The 20,264-nt window shown below is 51.1% G+C and overlaps 1 protein-coding gene across 3 annotated transcripts; it reads left to right on the forward strand.

Annotated features, from left to right (window-relative positions):
• The first annotated feature begins 97 nt into the window (after positions 1-97).
• HDAC8 (histone deacetylase 8) lies at positions 98-19,693 on the forward strand. Of its 3 annotated transcripts, none has more exons than XR_005604733.1 (11): positions 98-2,014; positions 2,478-2,530; positions 3,896-4,026; positions 5,640-5,781; positions 8,649-8,761; positions 9,747-9,824; positions 10,221-10,329; positions 11,905-12,077; positions 13,728-13,822; positions 16,085-16,267; positions 18,283-18,306. XR_005604733.1 is itself a non-coding variant. In XM_039572376.1 (11 exons), the coding sequence occupies exons 1-11, from the start codon at positions 1,751-1,753 to the stop codon at positions 18,303-18,305; spliced, it is 1,287 nt and encodes a 428-aa protein (XP_039428310.1). In that variant the 5' UTR covers positions 98-1,750; the 3' UTR covers positions 18,306-18,824. The 3 variants fall into 3 exon arrangements, 2 of the variants coding, with proteins under 2 accessions (XP_039428310.1, XP_039428311.1); XM_039572376.1 differs by having other exon boundaries at positions 16,162-16,267; positions 18,283-18,824; XM_039572377.1 differs by having other exon boundaries at positions 1,910-2,057; positions 16,162-16,267; positions 18,283-19,693.
• The last annotated feature ends 571 nt before the right edge of the window (positions 19,694-20,264 follow it).

The following is a 20,264-nucleotide window of genomic DNA, read 5'->3' on the forward strand; positions in this document are numbered from 1 at the left end:
GACTGAGTCCATCTCTTTCAACGTCACTGCCCACAACTGGAAGGACAGAGGAAAGAACCTGTGTTCCAGAATCCCTTACTAACCATCCCCAGGCCCTGAAGTCTCTTTTGATTGCCCTTGGACTATGTGCTGCAGCTTCATTGCCACCCGCCTGGAAGAGCAGTAGTGGGTAACAGTCTGAAGCTGAACCCGGCTGGGAAGTTTCCTAGTGCTTAATCTCGGCCCCAGGGAGGCAGCAGACTTCCCCTAAGAGGACCGTCTGTGTGGCATATTGGATCCTCAGAAAGGAGTCACCTGCAACTCTAACCCATCTTTCTCATGGAGGTGGACGTGGTCTGTGGGTGTCACAGCCAGGGCAACACCTATGGTGTAGATGGACTAACATCCATATCATCCTTTGCCTGGCCTTCCATGTGAGAGCTTCGTACCTGCTCTACAGAGGCATGTGGGGAAGCAAGGTGGGCAAGGAGGGGGTTTGCCTCCACCCCCTCCTTTTCTTTAAGTTACTGTCTTCACCTGCCAAGGGAGGATACAGGATCCCCTTGGGGTGGCATGTTCCTGTCAGGGAGGGCAGAGCCTGGTTCCACCAGTCTTTCTCAGACTCCCTTATGCCCCTTAACCTTTCTATGTTCTCTCATAGCTGAGCCCCGAGGGTGGGCAGATCTTGGCTGCACCAAACGTGGCTGTTCTCACCACTGCCATCCTTCCCAGTGAAAGGCTCTGGCACTCCCTGCACCCAGCAGCCTGGATGGCTGTGTGTTTTCATGGGAGCTCTGTCTGAGTGGCCACGTCCACTCTAGCAAGCACAGAAGATGTGGTTTCTGCTGGTTGGATGTCACAGCCTGAGCTCCTTCTGAGAGGGTGAGGGACAGCAGCTGAACTTGAGCTGGCAGGGTGACAGTGCCCATGCCGTGTGCCAGCACCGTGCTCTGCCCATGCTGCCTGTGGTGCTCCCTGGGCTGGCTGTATGTGAGTGCAGAGGTGGCTGCCAGGCAAAAATCGGCCACTCCGCTGTGGATAGGGCTAGCTCCAGAGCCAGATATTTTCTTCCGTGTGTGCCTGTGTTTTCTGATGTCCAGGTTGGTGTGGCCTCAAAGCCAGGTGGTCTCCTGGGGCAGCAGCTCTTCCGAACATGTGGCCATATGGAAAATCACACTATGAAAAGCCAGTGTCCATAAAGGAGAGAGAGGAGTCCTGCAACTTCATTCAAATAAAGGGAGAGAGTCCACTGGGACACCTGCCCGCAGGATTTTCTCTCTTGAGGTTTCAGAGAGCACAGCCTCCACTTATCCTAAGCTCCCGGCTGCATGTTGCCCTCTTCGCTTCCCTGTTGGCTGAGGTACTAGGAAGGTACAGCCTTCCCCAGTCACCTACAACATATTCCCCCCTTGAACCTGTCATTTTCCCCCAAAGTTCAGAAACCAGCTTGTGTAGACCCATTTGTCTGTTTCAGGAGTCAAACTCTGGGTTCTATAACAAACCTGTGGCTTGAAATGGGTAGAAACATTAAGACCCCTTTCAAAGACGTTAACACGCATATTAGCACACATCTTTCCTAGCATAGCTAATCCCTCCCTGTGTGACCCCTGCTCCCGTCAGAGGAGCCTTGAAGGGCCCGAGCCCCTGCCCGGCGCCTCCCTCTATCCCGAGCTGCCGGGGGTCGGGGGGCCCGGGCACGTCCTGAGGTGCGGCTCCTTGAGCAGGGCGGGCGCCGTGTGGGGGTCTGCGTGCAGGCCACGGACCTTTTTTAATGACATTTTTAGAGAATAACCATCACCTCGAGCTGCGTGGAAGCCCCAGTAAAAATGTCTCTAACACGAGTTGGCTGCCTTTTCTTACGCGGCCGGGCTGGGGGCAGAATAGTGGCGGGGCGGGCCTACAGCTCCCGGCACGCCGCGGGGCCGGAACTGCCCGTCCTGGTGCGTCCTGGACCAGCGGTGTTGCGGGTGCTGGTCCCGGCCGTGCCGGCTCCGATGGCGGCGGTGCCGCCGCCGGTCTACATATACAGCCCGGAGTACGTGGCCCTCTGCGACTCCCTCTGCAAAGTGCCCAAGCGGGTCAGCGTCGCGGCGGGGGCGAGGGGGCGCGGGGAGCACAGCGGTGAGGCCCGGTCGCGGAGGCGGCCGGCGCCCGGCACGGCGGCAGGAAAGGAGGAAGTGGGGGGAACGGGCGGCCCCGGCGGGAGGAGTGTGGAGTCAGAGCGGGGAGGGCCCGTCTGTGCCTTCACAGCGCCCCTGGCAGCGCGGGCTTGGACACTGAAGTGACGCTTCCCTTCCCCGGGAAGCCGTGCGCGGCTGTGCTTCTGCCCGGGACTCCAGAAGGCCCCTTCGCACGCCATGGGCACGGGCCGGAGCTGGGATCCGGGCAGGGAAAGCCGCTGCTGGGAGGAGACTGAGCCACACCTCGTCTGCGAGTCCTTGAACCCCCGGTTGCTGGCTTTCTGTCTCCTGCTCTCACAATCTTATTCTTCTCTTTAGGCCAGCATGGTGCATTCATTGATTGAAGCGTATTGCTTACTTGACCAGATGAAGTAAGTGCTCACGTTTTCTGTGAAGGGGTGTTCTCCACTAAGGTTTGGAAGGTGCTGAGTAACTTCAGGTTTCACAATGTCCCTGCTGGCGGCGTGATTGTAGGAGCCCCCACAGTGTGTATTTCCAGGATTTAAGGAAAATGCTTGGTTTGCTACACGGAAACGATTACAGTAGTTGTGGCAGGTGTAATTCATGGTTACCCTCCTTGTCTGATGGAGCACATATACCTCTGTGCCTTCTCTACAGAGTGTGTCACCCCCATGCTTGGGACTCTGAGCAGGGTGATGGCCTTGGTGCTGCTCCAGATCCACTGATCAGTCAGTGGTGATGCAGAGAGGGACTGTGTTGTTTGGTGTGTTGTCATTGGTCTGGGAGACTTTTTGTGAGGTCTGCGTGCTGTTTAGGAGAGAAGACCATATGAGATCTGGGGCAGAAAAGTGAGGTACCTCTTGCCTCATTTGGCTCTTGACGCTGGGGCATATGAAGGGAAGAAAAGAAAGGCTTAGCTCAGCCCCTCTTGTGAAGCATCTAATAAAATCTTTAAAAACAATATGCTCCAGTTCAGCAGGGCCAGAAGGTCTTTTTAAGACCTCTTTTTTAAACAATTTTTTTTTTTCTGGCAGAGTGTGCTTGGGAAATGGCTGCAGGTACCATTATGGAGCAGACCTGAAGGGGTGTTTGCCCTCGCATGGGGTCAGAAGCATCGGGGCCAGCCTGGAGCTGGGAGCTTCCTGTGTTCTTCCTGTAGCAATGGAGCTGTGGTGCATTGTCTGTGTGTGCTCCTAGTGTCCAAGTTTTGGGGAGGGCTCAGTGTGTTGCAGGATTTGCTTAGGCACACTGCAAAGCACCCAGACCCAGGAAGGTGCTGTGCACGTTGCTGAGAACAGTGACAGTCTGCGCTTTGGTGCAGGTCACAGCATGCAAGAGGTGTTGCACAGCTCCTGATCAAGGCTGAGGTCCTGCCGCAGCACTGTGCTGGGCCTGGGCATTTCCCTCAGTTAGTTCCTCTGTGTGTAATCTGAATGTTGGATCCGCTGGGGATTGTACAAACTGAGAGAACATGCAAAAAACGGAAAAAAACTTGAAGCAAAGTGGGACGATTAATGCAGGCAGCACCTGCAGGTGTTCTTCACTGGGGTGGGCACCACGGGCAGTGCCAAGCCAGGGGCAAGGCCTGGTCCAGCTCAGCTGGGTGGCTTTCTCACTTGAGTGACAGTCCAGTGCAAGGGGAAGAGGGAGTTTTGTTTGCTTTTACAACAGTAACAGCTGAAAGAAGGCTCCTAGGTTAAAGGCTAAAGCTGGACATTCCAGCTGAACCCTGGAGCCGTTTGCTCTGATATGCTCCCTTCCTCCTCTCTGCCTAGGATAGTCAAGCCAAAAGTGGCCTCCATGGAGGAAATGGCAAGTTTCCACACAGATGCTTACCTGCAGCACCTGCAGAAGGTCAGTGAGGAGGGGGATGATGACCACCCAGAGTCTGTGGAGTATGGACTGGGTAAGGATGCACATCTTCAGCAGGAGATTTGTTGAATGCCGGGGCCAGGATGCTTTTTGCGGGAGCTGCAGTTAGAGGGGTGAGCTCCGGGGGACACTGGGCTTGGTTTTGAAGGGAAATGCTCTTTGACAGGGTGTTGCTGAACCCCAGCAGTCTTCTGACAGGGTGGCACTTTCCCTGGTGGCAGCAGAGGATACAGCTAGCTTCATACTGCTGCTCTGTGCAGCTTGGCCTGTCTCTTGCTGACCGGGGCTGATGCCCTTTGCTGCTGCTCTGAGGCTCTGGAACAGGACGGAAGACTCTGACACTGCCCTCGGGCTGGAGCTGGGACTGGCTGCAGCCAGCCTGCTGTGGGGAGGGCATGCGTGAACAGCTGCCTGCAGCTGTAGTGACTTGCTCTGCAGAGACCAGAGCAGCTGCTGTCTGTCTGGTGACTTGACTTACATCTGGAGCGGAGGGCTCTTGCCCTCCTGGACCTGAGCCAGCCTGAGCAATGCAGCGGGTGAAGCAGGGGAGACAGCTAGGGGCACTGTCTTGGTCTCAGGAATGGGAGGAGTGACCCAGAACTGAGGCAGAGGTGCAGATTCTGCACCGATCTCATGAGTGTCCCTTAGACTTTACATTCCTGAAGCTGCTCTGTGTGCAGGAAGACAAGCAGCTCAGGTATCATGTTTTGTGGGCAACAGTTGTAGGGAGGCTGATGTACGACTAGGTAAAGATCATATTATAGATATAGACCTGCAGCTTACCTAGGCTTGACTCCTTTGTCGATGTCCATTTTTAGGGAAGAGGTAAGTGACCGTGCCAGGGCTTTTCTGGTCAAGTAGCCAGAGACCTGACAGTAGTTTTTTGTGAGATTGGTATGAGGGACCAGTAGATTGGGCAAGCCAGGCACACAGCTTAGAAGTTGGTTCAGGACACATTTGTTAATGAACTGAGTGCAAGAAAACATTTGGGTCATTGCTTTTTGTGGTGGGTTGATTTTTGTGGTGTGGGTGGGGATTTTTTGCCAGGTGCCCACCAAGATCTACTTTCTCTCCCCCTCAATAGGGTGGGGGAGAAAATACAGTGGGAAAGATCATGTCAAGATAATAACAAGGAGATGACTCTCCAGTTACTGTCACCAGCAAAACAGACTATACATAGGGAAATTAATTCAATTTATTGCCAATTAATAACAGAGTAGGATAGTGAGAATTCAAGATAAAACTGAAATCGCCATCCCCCTCATCCACCTTTCTTCCCAGACTCAGCTTCACTCACAGCTCTTCTACTTTCCCCCTCAAGCAGTGTAAGGGGATGGGGGATGGGGGTTGTGGTCAGTTCACACGTCTCTGCTGCTCCTTCGTCCTCACTCTTGCCCTGTGTATGGGAGGGGTCCCTCCCACAGGACACAATCTTCCATGAACTTTTCCAGTGTGGGTCTTTCCTATGGGTAGCAGTTTTTCAATAACTTCTCCAGTATGGGTCCTCCATGGGATCAGTCCTTCAGGAACAGGCTGCTCCAGCCTGGGTCAGTCCTGAGGGCTCAAACAAAAGGAATGTGCTTCCCCTGGAGGAAAGGGCCTGTTGTGTTTGACACGTGGACTCTTACCTGGACTCTTAACCTGCAGGTTACGACTGTCCAGCCACTGAAGGGATCTTTGAGTATGCGGCAGCTGTGGGAGGAGCCACCATCACTGCAGCCCAGTGCCTGCTGGACGGCAAGTGCAAGGTAGCAATTAACTGGCCTGGAGGGTGGCATCATGCAAAGAAGTAAGAAAACAATCTCTTCCCTTGTGTTTTCTCATCTGGTGTCTAAACCCTGCTTCCTAGTTCCCAGCTTCCCTGCAAACCCTTAGGGTGCAATGATCCAGTTGGAAGAGAAAGCAAGGTGTGAGGGAAGGCAGGAGATACAAAGGAAAGAAACAGAAGGCAGGGCAGAGGCCTGAGAGGAGGCAGGTCACTGCCCAGTGCTGGTGCTATCGCTGTCATGGGCTGCAGAGCAGGTCTGGGGCAGGTATACTTCCAGGTGTCCTGTCATTCCTTGATACATCATTATCTCAAGAAGCTCAAGTGAGAATGAATTTTGTGGGGTCCATGGAGAAGCACAGTGGAGAGACAAACAATTGATGTCACTGCCAGTTGGGAACACAATGGGAATGTGGCAACATGTCCAAATTGTTTTATGTGGCTTTTTGGGTTTCTTAAGAGGTTTGAAACGGTGCAGGACTGACTTTGGGTTACCCCATTGGCGGCTGTTTCCCGTGAGCTCTAACATCGGTAATGGTCTTCCAGCACAACAGGAGAGGAAGCAAAGTTCTGTCCCTGAATCCTGTGGTCCTGTAGTGGTAAAATAATTTGTTTCTGTCCCATTTTCCATGGATGTATGTTTTATTTAACTTATACTCCCCATCTCCCAAAACGTGGGACCTCTTTGCAGTGTAGACAAGACACCACCCTTCCTAGTCCACAGCCAACTGGTGTTTGCAGTGCTGCTCTGTGTCCCTGGGGAACCTCAGGAGTTCTCATCAGCCCTGTGTCTAACCCTGGCAGCTTGTACATGCATGTGCAGGTGTCTTGCTCCGGTGACTTTTCTGACCTGGCAAAGGAACTCTTCAGGTGTAACGGTGGTGTGCAAGTGCCAGCAATAGCAATGTCTCAGGCCATTTCCTGGTGGGCACTTGGCTGAAAATGGCTTCAGATGCAGCTTGCTGTGAAAGGAGACTTGCATGTGGCAGAGCCGAGCCCTCACTTTGTGCAGAACTGATGGCTTTTGGGGAATCTCCTGTTCTCTTCTGTCTGGATTGCATGGCTTTAAAAATGCCTGTAATGAGAAAAATCTTAGCAGTGTTGCTGCTGCTGAGCTTTTAGCACTTGAGTCTGTTTAAAAAAAAAGGCATTTAATACTTACTGATCCCAAAGGAGTCTTCCCAGTCACCCCAGTAAGCTGATGTGTGATGCTTCAGGGTAGGTCCCAGCCCAGTGTGAAGGTCCAGCCAGACTGACACCGAACTGCAGGTGTCTGGTGCTAGGACCTGTGTCCTAGCAAAACACAGTCCTTTTGTCAAAAGCCACCTGCTATCTGGTGGTTTAGTTGCTTTCCAGGGTCCTAAAGGTAGGAATGGCCTGGGACTATGGAAGCTCTCAGTTCAGAGGATGCCTTTGGGGTTGAGGGTAAGATGCTGAGTAAGTGCCTTTTCTCAAGCCAGCCATACCCTCCCTTCTGGCAGTGACGCTCAGAGCTTTGCTGGGTGGATTTAGGGCAGCACGAGGGAATCCCAAGTGCTGGCCCTGAGCTGCAGCTCTGGCACTGCTCTGCATTTGTTTGAATTGGTGTCCTGCTCTGCTTGGCCTTGAGTTTCAGAGATGTGTGTTACAGCATGGAGAGAGTGCCCAAGACACAGTGTAGTTCACTTTGCTTCCTTGTGGGCTGTGAGGGAGGGGAGAAGTACATAATCACAGTTGAGTCAGATTCTCAGGATACCTGTTAACACCTCCATTCTCATCATCACTGTAAATGAACAGAGTCACTGGGAAACACTGGTGCTCTATGGCACTTGCAGGGAGTGAAAGCAAGTGCAGTTTTGCCACCCACAGCTTGCTCCTCACCGTTCCCAGCTGTTGCTGAGCAGGCGGTGTCAGGGCAAATGAGCTGAGTGCTGTGACTGGAAGTCAAGAGGCATTTCCCAGACATGCATCCTGGATCCTGATATAATTTGTGGAAAAGGTATCTGGGCGCTCCTGTTGCAAAGTATAAAGTTTTGCCTTAAATCAGCTGTCCAGGGCAGATTTAGGAATGCATGTGGACTGGTGCTAAGTGGTGATGGGGACTTGACTTTGGAGTGAGGCTGGAGTAGGGGTCAAGAAACTTTCTTGTTCCTTTGATGCCAGCAAGGAAGCTGTCCCCTGATTATTTGTCAGGGATAAATCATTCCGTGGTACACGTGTCCTCTGTTTAGCTGCTGGGACTCTCTCCTGGCTGAGCTCAGGAGCTGTATCGTGAGGGACTGCATGTGGGACATCCCATTTGTGTTTTCCTGGGGAGAGAAAGAGGGAGTTACTTTGGGAAGAGGTTTAACCTTCATAGGCTGAGACTTTGGAACAGCAGGAGAATCCTGTGACTGCCTTGGACTTGCCTTTCACTGCCAGGATCTTCCCAGGAGCTGTGACCCAGACAGCAGGGTTGGAGTGGCTACCTGTCTGTGCCCGTCCAGAACTCAGAGGAAAATGGCCAAGGGGACTGTCCTCTTGCCTCAGAGAGAGAGTGGGTTTGAGTCGAGTGGCTCTGGAATTCTTTAAAATGTCTCAGGTGCAGAAAGCTACCATTTTGTTTGTTCAACAGTGCAATAGTCAGAGGTATCCCCCCACAGGCCAGGGCCTCTCTGCAGCAGAGCCAACTGATGCTTACCCAGCTGCCAGAAAGCCCAGAGCTGAGAAGCAGTTGGTACAAGCAGTCTGTGCTTCCCAGCCATGCTTTGAGTGGTTCTTGACCCACCTCTTGGTCACTGCTGGGCCTTGGATGAATTTTCGTGCTCCACTGTGCCCCTGTGAGGTGGACACTTGCAAAGTCAGAGTGAGAATACTGGGATCACTGCTGATTGCATTGGCAATGTTCAATGTCACAGACATTGTTTTCACAGGGATGAAGCTTCTGGCTTCTGTTACCTGAATGATGCTGTCTTGGGGATCCTGCGGCTGCGCCAGAGATTTGACCGTGTCCTTTATATCGATTTGGATTTGCATCATGGGGATGGTAAGGCCCAGCAAAGGCTGCAAACAGCACAGCTGCACAGACTCAGTGAGGAAAGGGAAAAGTCAAGGCTTGTCTGCACAGCAGGGCTTTACTTGCTGCAACAGCCATGGCTTTGGCTCCTTTCGGTTCAGTTGAGTTGCCTCAATCCATTTCTGCCTTGTCCTGCTTCACAGACTTGCCCTATGCTGCTCCTCAGACCTCTCTTGAGAGTTTGGGCAGAAGTCTTGTACCTAAAGCAACAGATAATGTGTCCCAGTCTCCCATCCTGGCAGAGCAGTTGCTGACAGGGTTTAATTGTTTAATGGTCCAGTGCAAGAGGGAAGCAGCCAGAAGTAAATGGTGCTTTTAAAAAAAGGCTGGATGCTATAAATCTAGAGCCAGAGCTGGCCTTGCCGAAACTTCTCTCTCCTTCAGGGGCATTATTTCTACACCATTTAATGTTTCCTGCTCTTCTAAATTTTATGGTGTGTTTCATTTTGCTCCGTTTCCTCCCTGCATTTGGTTTCTGTTAAGTTTCCTGTTACTTCTTTTTTCCCTCTCCACCCCCACTATTTTAATATGTCCTTAAGGAAAAGGCACGTTGAACCACAGCAGCACTGAGAAAAAGCAAGAGAGCCCAGTAGCACTGCTTCTAATCAGAGCCAAGCTCTGGCCAAGGCAGCCCTGCTCGGATCCCTCTCCCACCTTCGCAGGCCTAGCAGCATAGCAAGTGCTGCTGCCACGGGTACTGATGTGAAATATCGAGATCCATTCAGTACTGATTAGCATGAGACCTGCCAGATTCATTGCAGTTGTGATCTTTGCTGCAGTTGAACCCCAGTCTCTGTGCATTGAGGATGGATTTATTGAGCCACATCTGCATTTCTGCTTTGTTCATACTGCTCCTTCTCTGCTTGATGCCCTGTGTGTATCAAGCAGCTCTGTGTGTTCACACTCTGTCATTTATGTAAATGATGCATGAAAGCTTTTTTCCCTTTCCTAACAGGAGTTGAGGATGCCTTTAGTTTCACCTCGAAAGTCATGACTGTTTCTCTGCACAAATTTTCACCAGGATTTTTCCCAGGCAAGTTGAACACGTGAGGTTTGTGTTCATTTGGTTCACACATCACTGGCGAGGCCTCTGTAAAGGCAAGTCCCATCCCTGCCGTCCAGCTGACATGTCTTGCTGCCTCTCCTCTTGACCCAGGAGACGGAAAGAGGGGGGGAGCTACGTGTTTGGCATTTCCCCCTTTCTGGTTGTAGCTGAGCTCTGGGCAGAGCCCCTTTGATGCTGCATGGCAGAATTGGGCGAATGAGAGAACTGGGTCCCTCCACCCCACCTTTCTTGGTGGTGGCAAGTGGACTTCTCCATAAGCATGTCAAATGTCCTGGCTCTCAGCTTGCCTCTGAGACATCTCACATGTCTCTCTCTTGCTGCTGCTCTGCTTTCCCTCCTAATTGGGGTGTTTCTGTTGTGCAGGCACCGGTGATGTGACAGATGTTGGCCTGGGAAAAGGTCGCTATTACAGTGTGAACGTGCCCATTCAAGATGGCATTCAGGATGAGAAATATTACCAGATCTGTGAATCGTAAGCCCTCTTGCTCTGATACAACTGACTCGGATGGGATTTCAGAGAATAAGATACTACACAGCTTACTATTTTTACTTACAGTCCTTTCTTAAGGCTTGTCCCTTCCCCTATCCCAGCCTTTGATTACAATGAACATGGATTGTAAGTTCTCAGAGGTCTTGTCTGAATCCTTAAGCAAACTGAATATACAGAGACATTTGTGGGTGTCTGGAGGGGTCTCTGCCACAAGTCAGCCTACCTCCTTAGATACACCTCCACAGGTGTGTATCTAAGGAGAGACTGAGAAGGTACAAGTATTTTTTAGCTGTGGACTTAGGGCTAGATGTTTTTTCTTCAGATAAGTGCTCTGAATTCTGACTGTGGGACACATATGCTTGGGGCTTAGCTGAAAGCATTTTCCTAGCACCTTCTGTCTGTGCTGGAAGAATGAAATGCTGCAGGCTGAATATCTGATGGTGACAGAGCTGCCTCCTGGCAGTCCCTTCTGTCACTCAGCTGATGGTGGACCTCACAAGCTGTTGCCCATGTCAAAACTGGGCTGCGAGGCTTGTTCTTTTCCAGGGGAGAGGAGTCTCAGTGTAGGAGCTGCAGGACGTGGTAGCACGTCCACCTCTGACACTTGAGGGCTGAAACCTCTCTAAACTTGTAGGTCAGTAGGGCAGTCATGCAAGGGCCATGCCTCCTGCTGGCTTGTTGGTGCTTGCCACTGCTGGGGCAGAGCAGTCCTCTTTGTGCCGGAGGACATGCTTCTGAAAGGCAGCTCTAGGGGCTGAGACAGGTCAGGAACCCACTCAGGAGGAGCCTGCTGCATGCATTCACAGCTGAAGGACATAATAACCTACCATAGATTGCAAGTTGTACATAGCTAAAGCTTCTGCAAAGAGACTTTGAGGTATCTTTTGAGTTCTGTCCAGGCTGGGAGGCAGTCACGGGCATGACTGTGGATGTCTCATCCAGCTGTTTGAGGGTGATTGTCTGTAGTTCTCAAAACCATGGTGAGCTTGAAGCATGAAGCTTTGTCCAATGCAGGTTTTTGCAGGCTGACTACACCCTGCACAGAGCTTTTCCTCATAGTTTTGCTTCAAGTGCCACATACGAGAGAGGAGAGTGAGAGCCTAGCCAGAGCCTTCCTCTGTTTCTCCTGTCCTCTCCTCTCCTGTCCTGATGAGAGGTGTCTGAGAGGTCAGGATTGTTGTTTTGCCAGACCCTGATTTCCACCATGACTTTCACGGGGCAGAAAAGCCTTTGGCTTGTCCTGCAGCCAAAAGGCAGCCAGTTTAAATGTGGAGTTTGGTGCTACCACTAAACTGGTGAGGACTAGATCCTCCTCTGCTATGTTATCAGTGGTGCTTTTACCTTCATCAGCCTTCTGATAAGTGCTCTGAGAGCTAAACTTGCTGTGGAGGTAGAAGGCTACCTGGGAGCAGAGGCAGTGTAACTAGTATGAGTTGGGTGGAAGCAGAGAATGCAGAAACCCTGAGAGGCATTGGTGGATCTGAGGGACCAGGGCCATGCCATCAGCATTCCTCTGAGCTGTGCTGGCATTAACTGGACTGCTCCTCCTCTCCCCAGAGTGCTGAAGGAGGTGTATGCTGCCTTCAACCCGGATGCAGTTGTGCTGCAGCTGGGGGCGGACACCATTGCTGGAGACCCCATGTGCTCTTTCAACATGACACCTGAGGGAGTGGGCAAGTGTCTCAAGTATGTCCTGCAGTGGCAGCTAGCAACTCTTGTCCTGGGAGGAGGTGAGTGCATCCTGCTGTTCTCAGAGAAACATGTTTGTCCTCCTGTGACCCTGCCTCGAGTGCCTGCCTGCCTTGGGCTCAGCACTGGCAAGGGTTTAGCAGGGCAGTGTCAGGAGGACACACTGTGGCACAGTACTGTTTCCTCACACCTGAAATCCTTGATACTGGCAGGTGCAAGTCTCAATCCTGACTCAGATCTTGAGTTAAAAGCTGCATGGCTCCTCTGGAGAAGAGGAGAGGCCAACAAACTGACCCCGACTTCTCAGTGACACCTCTGATTCCTATCTCTGCTGATCAGCCCCTTTTGGTGCCTCTCTTTAAAAATGAGCACTACGTTCCCAAACCTACCTTGGGCACCTGATGATGAATGGTTTCATTAATATTCAAGCAGGGGCTTGGGACAAGGCCTGGCTGCCTGCCAGGTGCAGCAGGGCTCTGATACCCAGTGAAGGCTAAGCTGGACTTATCTCTGCTGTGCTGCCTAACCAGCTGCTTATCCAGTGGAGACAGCACAGGACAGGCTTTATGTTAACAGAGCATTTCAGAGCAACAAAAGCCACCATGTGCCAGGGAAAGCCCCTGAGCTCCATGACTGGAACTGGATCAGCTCTAGCTGTTGTCCTTTTTGAGATGGGGGAGATCAGGTATAGCATATTAAGGCTAAAATTTGATGTGCCTGATGCCCTTTGTTTTGGAAAGGTTATGAGTGTTCAGTCCTGCTGTGGCTTGTGTGTGAGTATGCTGGAGATGTCACCTTTCAGACAAAACCCAAAACTTCTGTTAAAAAATGAGGATCAACTATGTGTCACTTGTGAAAATACCAAAGGAGTGTCCCACCACTGCAGCATGTGGAAGCATTTGAAGTGGAAATTGGGGGAGAAGTAAAAAAAAGCAGGGAAAAAAACCCACAACAACCAACGCAAACAGAAGGGAATGTTGAAAAATATGGTCTCTCTGTCTTGTCGAAGTGCTTTTCTCCCTTTACCATTCTAGTCTTCTTTTCTGGAAAAAAACTTACCCAAGTCTTTTGCAGGGATGCTTTCAGCTAAGGTTTCTCCTTGTGGGCTCATGTCCGTTACCATGGAGGTAACCATTTCCTACTGACTGTGAAATCTCATTTCCCTGTAAAGCAGTTGCAGGTGGTACTGATGAGTTTCACATTTGTCCTCTCAAGCATGACAGTGCTGAAGAGATCACCAGCCTACGGCTGGGCATGTGTATTTTGCTTTATAGGTCAAAGGCTGGTATTAAAAAGCAGGAAGCCCTCATTTCTGCTGCGGCCCTTGCACTTCTCTCCATGCTACTTGTGAACAGCTCTCCTTGTTGCCAGGAGAGAGTGCAGCGCATGGGGCTGGGAGCTCATCCTGGGTCTGAGATGGTGGCTGGAGGACCGGCCTCTGCCCCACTGGATGTAACTGGGGTTCAGTTTTAGAAGTCTGCTCTTGCATACACTGTCATTCAGACCTGGCCTTGTGTAGCCAGCAGGTGCAAAATGCAGATTTTGGGCATGGCTTGAGTAGATGAACTAAGCTTAATTCATGTAACCTGCACACAGTGGCTCCATGATTTGTTCCTTCCACTTAAATCTCCTTTTCTCTTTTCCCTTTCCCTGCTCTTCCTCCTCAAAATCCCAATTCTTGCTGGAAACAGGAGGTTACAACCTTGCCAACACAGCTCGCTGCTGGACATACTTGACTGGGGTCATCCTTGGGAGAACACTGTCCTCTGAGATCCCTGATCATGAGGTAATGGTTTGAAAAACCTTCCGTTCTCCTTGCAGAAGAGACAGTTGTTCGGTTTAATCCACACAGCATCCTTGCCACTCAGTCCTGTTTTATGGAGACACTTAGTAACAATACTGCCCTGACCTAGCAGTATGGTGGGTGCTTGTGCCCAAAAACAGAGGCTGTCTGCAGATTTCTGCGAGAGGTCTCACGTGCCAATAAACTCCAATCTCAGATAATTACAGAGAGGGTGAGCAGAGGGAGTCACTGGTTTGCTCAAGGAGCTCCTTAGGATGTGCCTTTTGCCTTTCTCAGGGCTTTAAATTTTTGCCCTACTTTCATCTATCTACACAAAGGACCAGGTGCAGCTTTGAAGCTTTGGCCATAGGGCCTGGTACTGTCTTTGTGCCCGTGCTGGTGTTTTTCAAGTCTTGAGTGAGGCTGGACAGCTTCTTGGAGGGACATAATCTAGACCGAATTTGAGTGGAATAACTATGGGCTGGAATCATTGAATCACTGAAGGGTTTGCGTTGGAAGGGACCTTAAAGGCCATCTAGTTCCGCTTCCCAGCCATGGGCAGGGACACCTCCCACTAGACCAGGTTGCTCCAAACCCTTTCCAGCCTGGCCTTGAACACTGCCATGTTTATAATAGGTCTCAAACCACAGATAAGTGTTACCAACCCTACACAAACAAACCTGCACATGCAGAGTAATTCAAGCCTACAGTGGCTACAGAGGAGAATTCAGGTTTTACCTATGTCTAAGGATCTGATGGATCAGTATACATAAGGAAGTAAAGTTTCTGTGTGGATTGAGGCTGGAAATTCATCATTATAGAAATCTGTGATTAGAGATGCAAGATGCTTTTTAAGAGACATCATGCTTAAATATGGTCCTTTAACCAGATTTTCGCAGAAACAGATTATAAACAAGACTGGTATGTGTGTGAAGTGAAAAGGGTGGGTCCTCTGTAGGAATTAACCTGCAGAAGGTGGTTAGGTTTGTTGTTGCTCCAGAAACTTTCTCATGAAAACTATACATGGAAAAAAAACCCAACTTGTAGATATCAAAACTCTCCTTTCAAAGTAAACTGGAAACCAGTCCAGGAATGTTCCCTTTTGTTTATGCTCATTGCCCTTGTTATCATTTCATAAACTGATATCACACAGTACAGCAACAAAGCAATCCTGATCCCTCTCCCTGCTCTGAAAAATATCATCACAAAGAATACATATATGCTCACACATACGTACTACACCCACATGAACAGACCAAGCAACATTTTGGCCAGTGGCTCTGTACCCAATACCAGCAAATGCTTAGATCCAGTTTGTTTCCAACCCACTCTGGGCACATCTGTTGTTATCTCAACCGTTTGTGCCCCATACTGGGCACCAATTAAGGTTGTCTTAGGAATGGTATTCTCCAATTTAGTGCTCCTGTTAAAAGCATGCACTGCTCCCCCTCCCCCCTCCAACTGGAGGTACAAAGGGTAAATATCATAGTTTAAATAAGAACTATTTCTTATTTAAACAGCAGTGATATAAGAAACAGAACAGTAACAGCAACAGCAACAATAGTAATGATAGAGGGAGCAAGAAAAGAAACAACTCACACAGAAACACCCCTGCTCCCCTGACAATTGACAACACTGCACAGCTCCCTCTGCCATGTTGTTTCAGCTGGAAGGAATCCCTTCTGTCCGGAAGAGAGTCCCTTTCCCCTGCCCTCAGCAATGACATGAGGTGGTGTAGAATAACCTCTGTGTCCTGGCCATGCCCCCTCCCAGCTACTGCAAAAACTGACCCTGTCCTGGCCAGAATCATGACACAACTGCTGGCAATAACCTGTGATTCTGTGTTAGCGCATCGACGCCATGTGCTGCAGATTTCCTGTACGCTATCTGAGCACTTAGCCAGGAGAGACACAGTATCCTCGCAGCACACTGATTTTCCTCTCCCAGGTGTTTCACGGTCATGTCAATGCAGCATTCAGCAAGGTAGGAGGTGAATGGTAGGATATATGATTGGCAGCACTCGAAATTTAATAATAAAAAAATCCCATTTGCAGGTAACCATGTGTAAAATGAATGTCAATAGCTTTCCCAAATAAAGCATTGGGATAGACATTTGACTGCCCCACTGGGCTCTGCTTCCCATCACTTGAATTAGGAAGCTGTTGAAAACTCCAGGTGGACACAGACACTGCTGAAGTACCACCTAGATGTAGTAAAGCTACATGTGGCCCTTAGATGGAGAAATGGTTTTTTGCCTTTTTACAGATACCCATGGGGAGCCCTCCTTCTAGCCTCAGCCTTCAGAGACCTCTCTGCTGACTCTCCTCTCCTCTTCCCTGCAGTTCTTCACAGAGTATGGTCCTGATTACGTGTTGGAGATCACACCAAGCTGCAGACCAGACCGCAATGAGCCACAGAGAATTCAAGAAATTCTGAGCTCTATCAAAGGTGCGTTGTCCAAGCCAACACTCCTGCTTCAGGCTTACAGGTGTTTTTAGAGGGGGGTTCAGAAGAGCTCATTGGAGTCTTTCTCACTGACTGGAAAGATGAACCACATTCACTTGGCTGCTCCTTAGCGCACAGTGTCATTTGCCTCCCACATCCCTTGGGATTTTCAGGGTTGGTGGTACAGAGTTATGGGTCCCTGTAGCAAAAGTTGCCATTGCCTTTCCTCTGGCTGGGCAGGGGAGCATGAGGCCTTGTCCTTACTGGAATCATAGAACAGCCCAAGTTCTAAGGGACTTCGAAGATCATCTGGTCCAAGCTTTCTTGGGAAAGGGAGCATAGACAAAGATTACCTAGCAACCTGTCCAGTCACATCCTGAAACTTCTGACAGTGGGGCCTTTACCACATCCCTGGGGAGTTTCTTCCAGTAATTGATTGTTCTCACTGTAAAAAAATACTTAAAATAAGGTGAAACCTCCCCTGGTGTAACTCACACCTGTTGTCCCTTGTCCTCTCCGTGTGGCTCCTTGTGAAGAGAGAGCCTCTGTGCTCTGAAGCCTACAGAGTAGGCTTCAAGTACTAGACTACTGTGATGAGGTCCCTCCTAAGCGTTCTCTTCTGCAGGGAGAGTCTTTCCTCATTGGGCAGGTTCTCCAGCATCTGATCACCTTTGTGGTCGTCCTTTGGACCCTCTCTGCTCTGTCCATGTCTTTTGTGATTTGTGGGGATCAGAACTGGACATGATACTATCATTTGTCAGCCATTTGTCAGCCTGGAATGAGATGATCCTGTTTCTCTTAGTAATGCTCCTACAGATGCTGCACAGGATCCAGTTTGCTTCATTGCTGCAGCAGCACACTGCTAGATCACATTCAGCTTGCTGCCTATCAGGACCCCCACATCCATTTCCACAAGGCTGCTTCCCAGTCACACAGATCCCAGCCTGAACTGGACACCTTCTACCCCAAGTTCAGGACCTTGCTTTTGTCTTTGTTAAACTTAAGACTGTTCTTTTTAGTCCAGTCTTCCAGCCTGTCCAGCTCTCTAAGATGGCTCTCCCTTCTGACGTGTTCATCTCAGCACCCAGTTTGGTGCTGTGGTTGCTTTCAATCTCATTATCCAGGTCATTTACGATGTTGAGCAATGTGGGGCCCAGTATCTGTCCCTGGGGGACACCACTAGAGACAGGCTGCAAGACCATGTAAAAACCATTGATCACCACCCTATGTGAGCTCCCTGGGAGTCAGCTCCTTCCCTATCCCCTTTGCAAACCACCCATCCAATCTGTGTCTTTCCAGTTAGTCCAGGAGGAGACTGTGGGAAATAGCTATCTGGAAGTGGGACAGGTCTCCAGCAGGCAGGACTCGAAGGTTTTCAAGTCCAGGACAGGCAGCTGTCTGAGCTCTGCCAGCTCCAGCCAATCTCATTCTATGCCCTTGCCCATCTGTCTTATCCCTGTCTGCCAGAGGGGCTGAGAACAGCAACATGGGGCTTGGCAGCCCTTTTCCATCTGTGTGTGTTGCAGTGTGCTGGTGTTAGAAGTAGGGTAGGAAGTGCAATGGCCATGGATGCCTGTGGGTGTCCTCTCCCAAGCACAGACCAATCCTAGGGAGGATCCTTGGGGACCTGTCCAAGAGGGTAGAAGGAACAGCATCACTCCAGAGGTGGAAAGGAGGGCTGTGCACTCCTGTCTGTGAATCCAGCCTGAAAGAAGGACGAGGCACCAGGGAGTGAGCATGTGTCTCGGATGCTGGTCCACGAATCCCAAACCAGCATTTAGCATAGTGAAAGCAGTGGCAGGGTCCCCCTGTGGTAATTTCCAAAGCCTGGCTTGGACAAGGGCAGCAGCCTCTGCAAAGGGAGCAAGGGGTCAGCAGGAACTGAGATCTGTGCTGAAGCTGGAATTCCCATGTTGTGGCCTAGTCCATCATGCATGGGGGTGGCACCCCTTGCCAGGTCACTCCATCAGGCTAAAATATCAGTGGAAATACCCTTTTCTGCTTCCTTTCATTTGCAGGGAATCTGAAGCACGTTGTTTAGCAGAAAAGGAAGGCTCAGGCAAGAGCATTTCCTATGGGGAAGACAGCATATTTATGTGAACAACTGGTGAAATCTGTGGCTGCAGGGAAAATTTGGAAGAAATTACTGTTGGTTGGTTAATTTTTTTTCTCTTTAAAGAAGAAAAGCTGCTGCATGCCACGAGCACTGTGGCTCTCCCCAGGCAGGAGTATGGGCCCTCCAGCCACAGCCTTCCAGTGCTGGCAGAGCCTTCCTTGCTCCTTTCTCTTTCCTTTTTTAACACCACAGTTTGTTCACACAATTGGTTTTAAATGTGTTTTAAGAGAGGGGCTGCTCAGAGCTGTGAGCCCTCCCCAGCTGGAGCCCAGTGCTGCATTCCCTTCCTGGCAGGGGCACAGCCTCAGAGCTGCCCACTCAGGAAGTAGAGCCTGAGAGCTACCCTGAGGCATACAGGTTGTGTCTCTTATCCACAGAAAGGCACAGCCATTGTGTTTTTAACTGGGAGTTCTTAAAAAATAAAATGTTTTAAATACTCCTCCAGCCCTTTCCTTTCTTCTTCCACCCACCCTGCCTTGCCAGTGCTCTTTTCCACAGCACCCCCCACTGCAGAGCCATGCAGTGTGAGCTCCTGAAATCCTGCGCAGATGGGCCAGAACCTGGGGAGCCTCTCAAGAGTGTTGAGGGAGATGCAGGACATTGTGGCAGCTCCTGTCCTGGGAGATCTTGGATGAACTTCCAGATGCTCTGGTGCCCCATGAGAACTGCCATGAGGTGTCTCAGCAAGGGAACAGGTATACAGGTATCTGGGGCAGATCTCTCCCAGTGCCATGGGCCACGGAGCCTGGCCTCTGCTGCCCTTGTCCCCTTATTCTCCTGGCCCATGGACTTTTTATTGTGCTGGGTTTTTTAAAGATGTCCAGTCACTGTGGGAAAGCATATTTCCTGTGGCTTTAATTAGATTACGCTGGAAGAAACAGCAAGACGAAGGGGTTCCCAGCCTGGCCTTGGCTTTGTTTGTCTCTCTTGTTTTTCACTGCCAATTGAAACAACAGGAAATCTGGCGTGGAGATAGTTCAACAGGATGTGGCTCCCATGACTCCTGACCCCTTGCCTGCTTCAATGTACCCCTGGTGCCTGGTGTGGTGTGGTGTGACCAGTCTTGTGTGCTGACTGCTGGCAGGAGGCTGGTGCTGCCACTGCCACAGCAAAGGATCCCAGTGCCTGGGGGAGCTGTCAGGCTTGGGGACTTTCCATCCACGGAAAAAGTGAGGAATGAGAGAGCAGAGAAGCTGCTGCCTCTGACCTACCTCAGGGCCCCATGTGCTCTGTCCCTACACCAGGCAGACTGCCCTGTGAGCTGTGGGAGCTGTTTCAGGAACACAGCTGGGAAAATAAACAATAGGAAACCCCACAAGTGTCAAGTGTTGTGGCTTTAGGTGAGGTGCCTCTTGGGTGGAAATCCCCGCATCCCCCAGCCAGAGTGGGATGCCTCCCCTTGCCGCCCAGGCAAGCACGAGGGTAGCCGGGGCGCCGCTCCAGTTCCCTCCCCGTCTGGGTACCTCGCCGGACCCCACCCGCCCGGGCCAGCCCACGCCCCTCTGAGCGCTGCCATGTCCCCGTAGACGCCGGAGATGAGCTGTTTACAGTCCCCTCCCCGGGGCACGAAGGACCTCCATGGTGATTGCGATCCTGTGCTACCCCTTCGGGGCCGGAGAGATGCCGGCGGTGGGGACTCCGCCCGCTCCCCGCCTCTGTGGCCCCGCAGCGGGTCCCAACCTCCTGGCCAGCTTGCGCCTGCAGAAGCTCCACGTCCAGAACCGCGCCGCGGGGAGACCCCGGAGCCCGGCTCACCACTCGCCTGGGGCTTGGGGACGCAGCCGCGGGACGCAGGGAGCCGCCCCCTCCAGGCCGCCGGTCCCAGCCTCATCGACTCGGACCCGGTGACAAGGTGTTCAGGGCACTGGTGGTGGAGCTTGGCCT

This window comes from Corvus cornix, chromosome 4A (assembly GCF_000738735.6).
Source record: "Corvus cornix cornix isolate S_Up_H32 chromosome 4A, ASM73873v5, whole genome shotgun sequence".
Taxonomy (NCBI): Eukaryota; Metazoa; Chordata; class Aves; order Passeriformes; family Corvidae; genus Corvus; species Corvus cornix.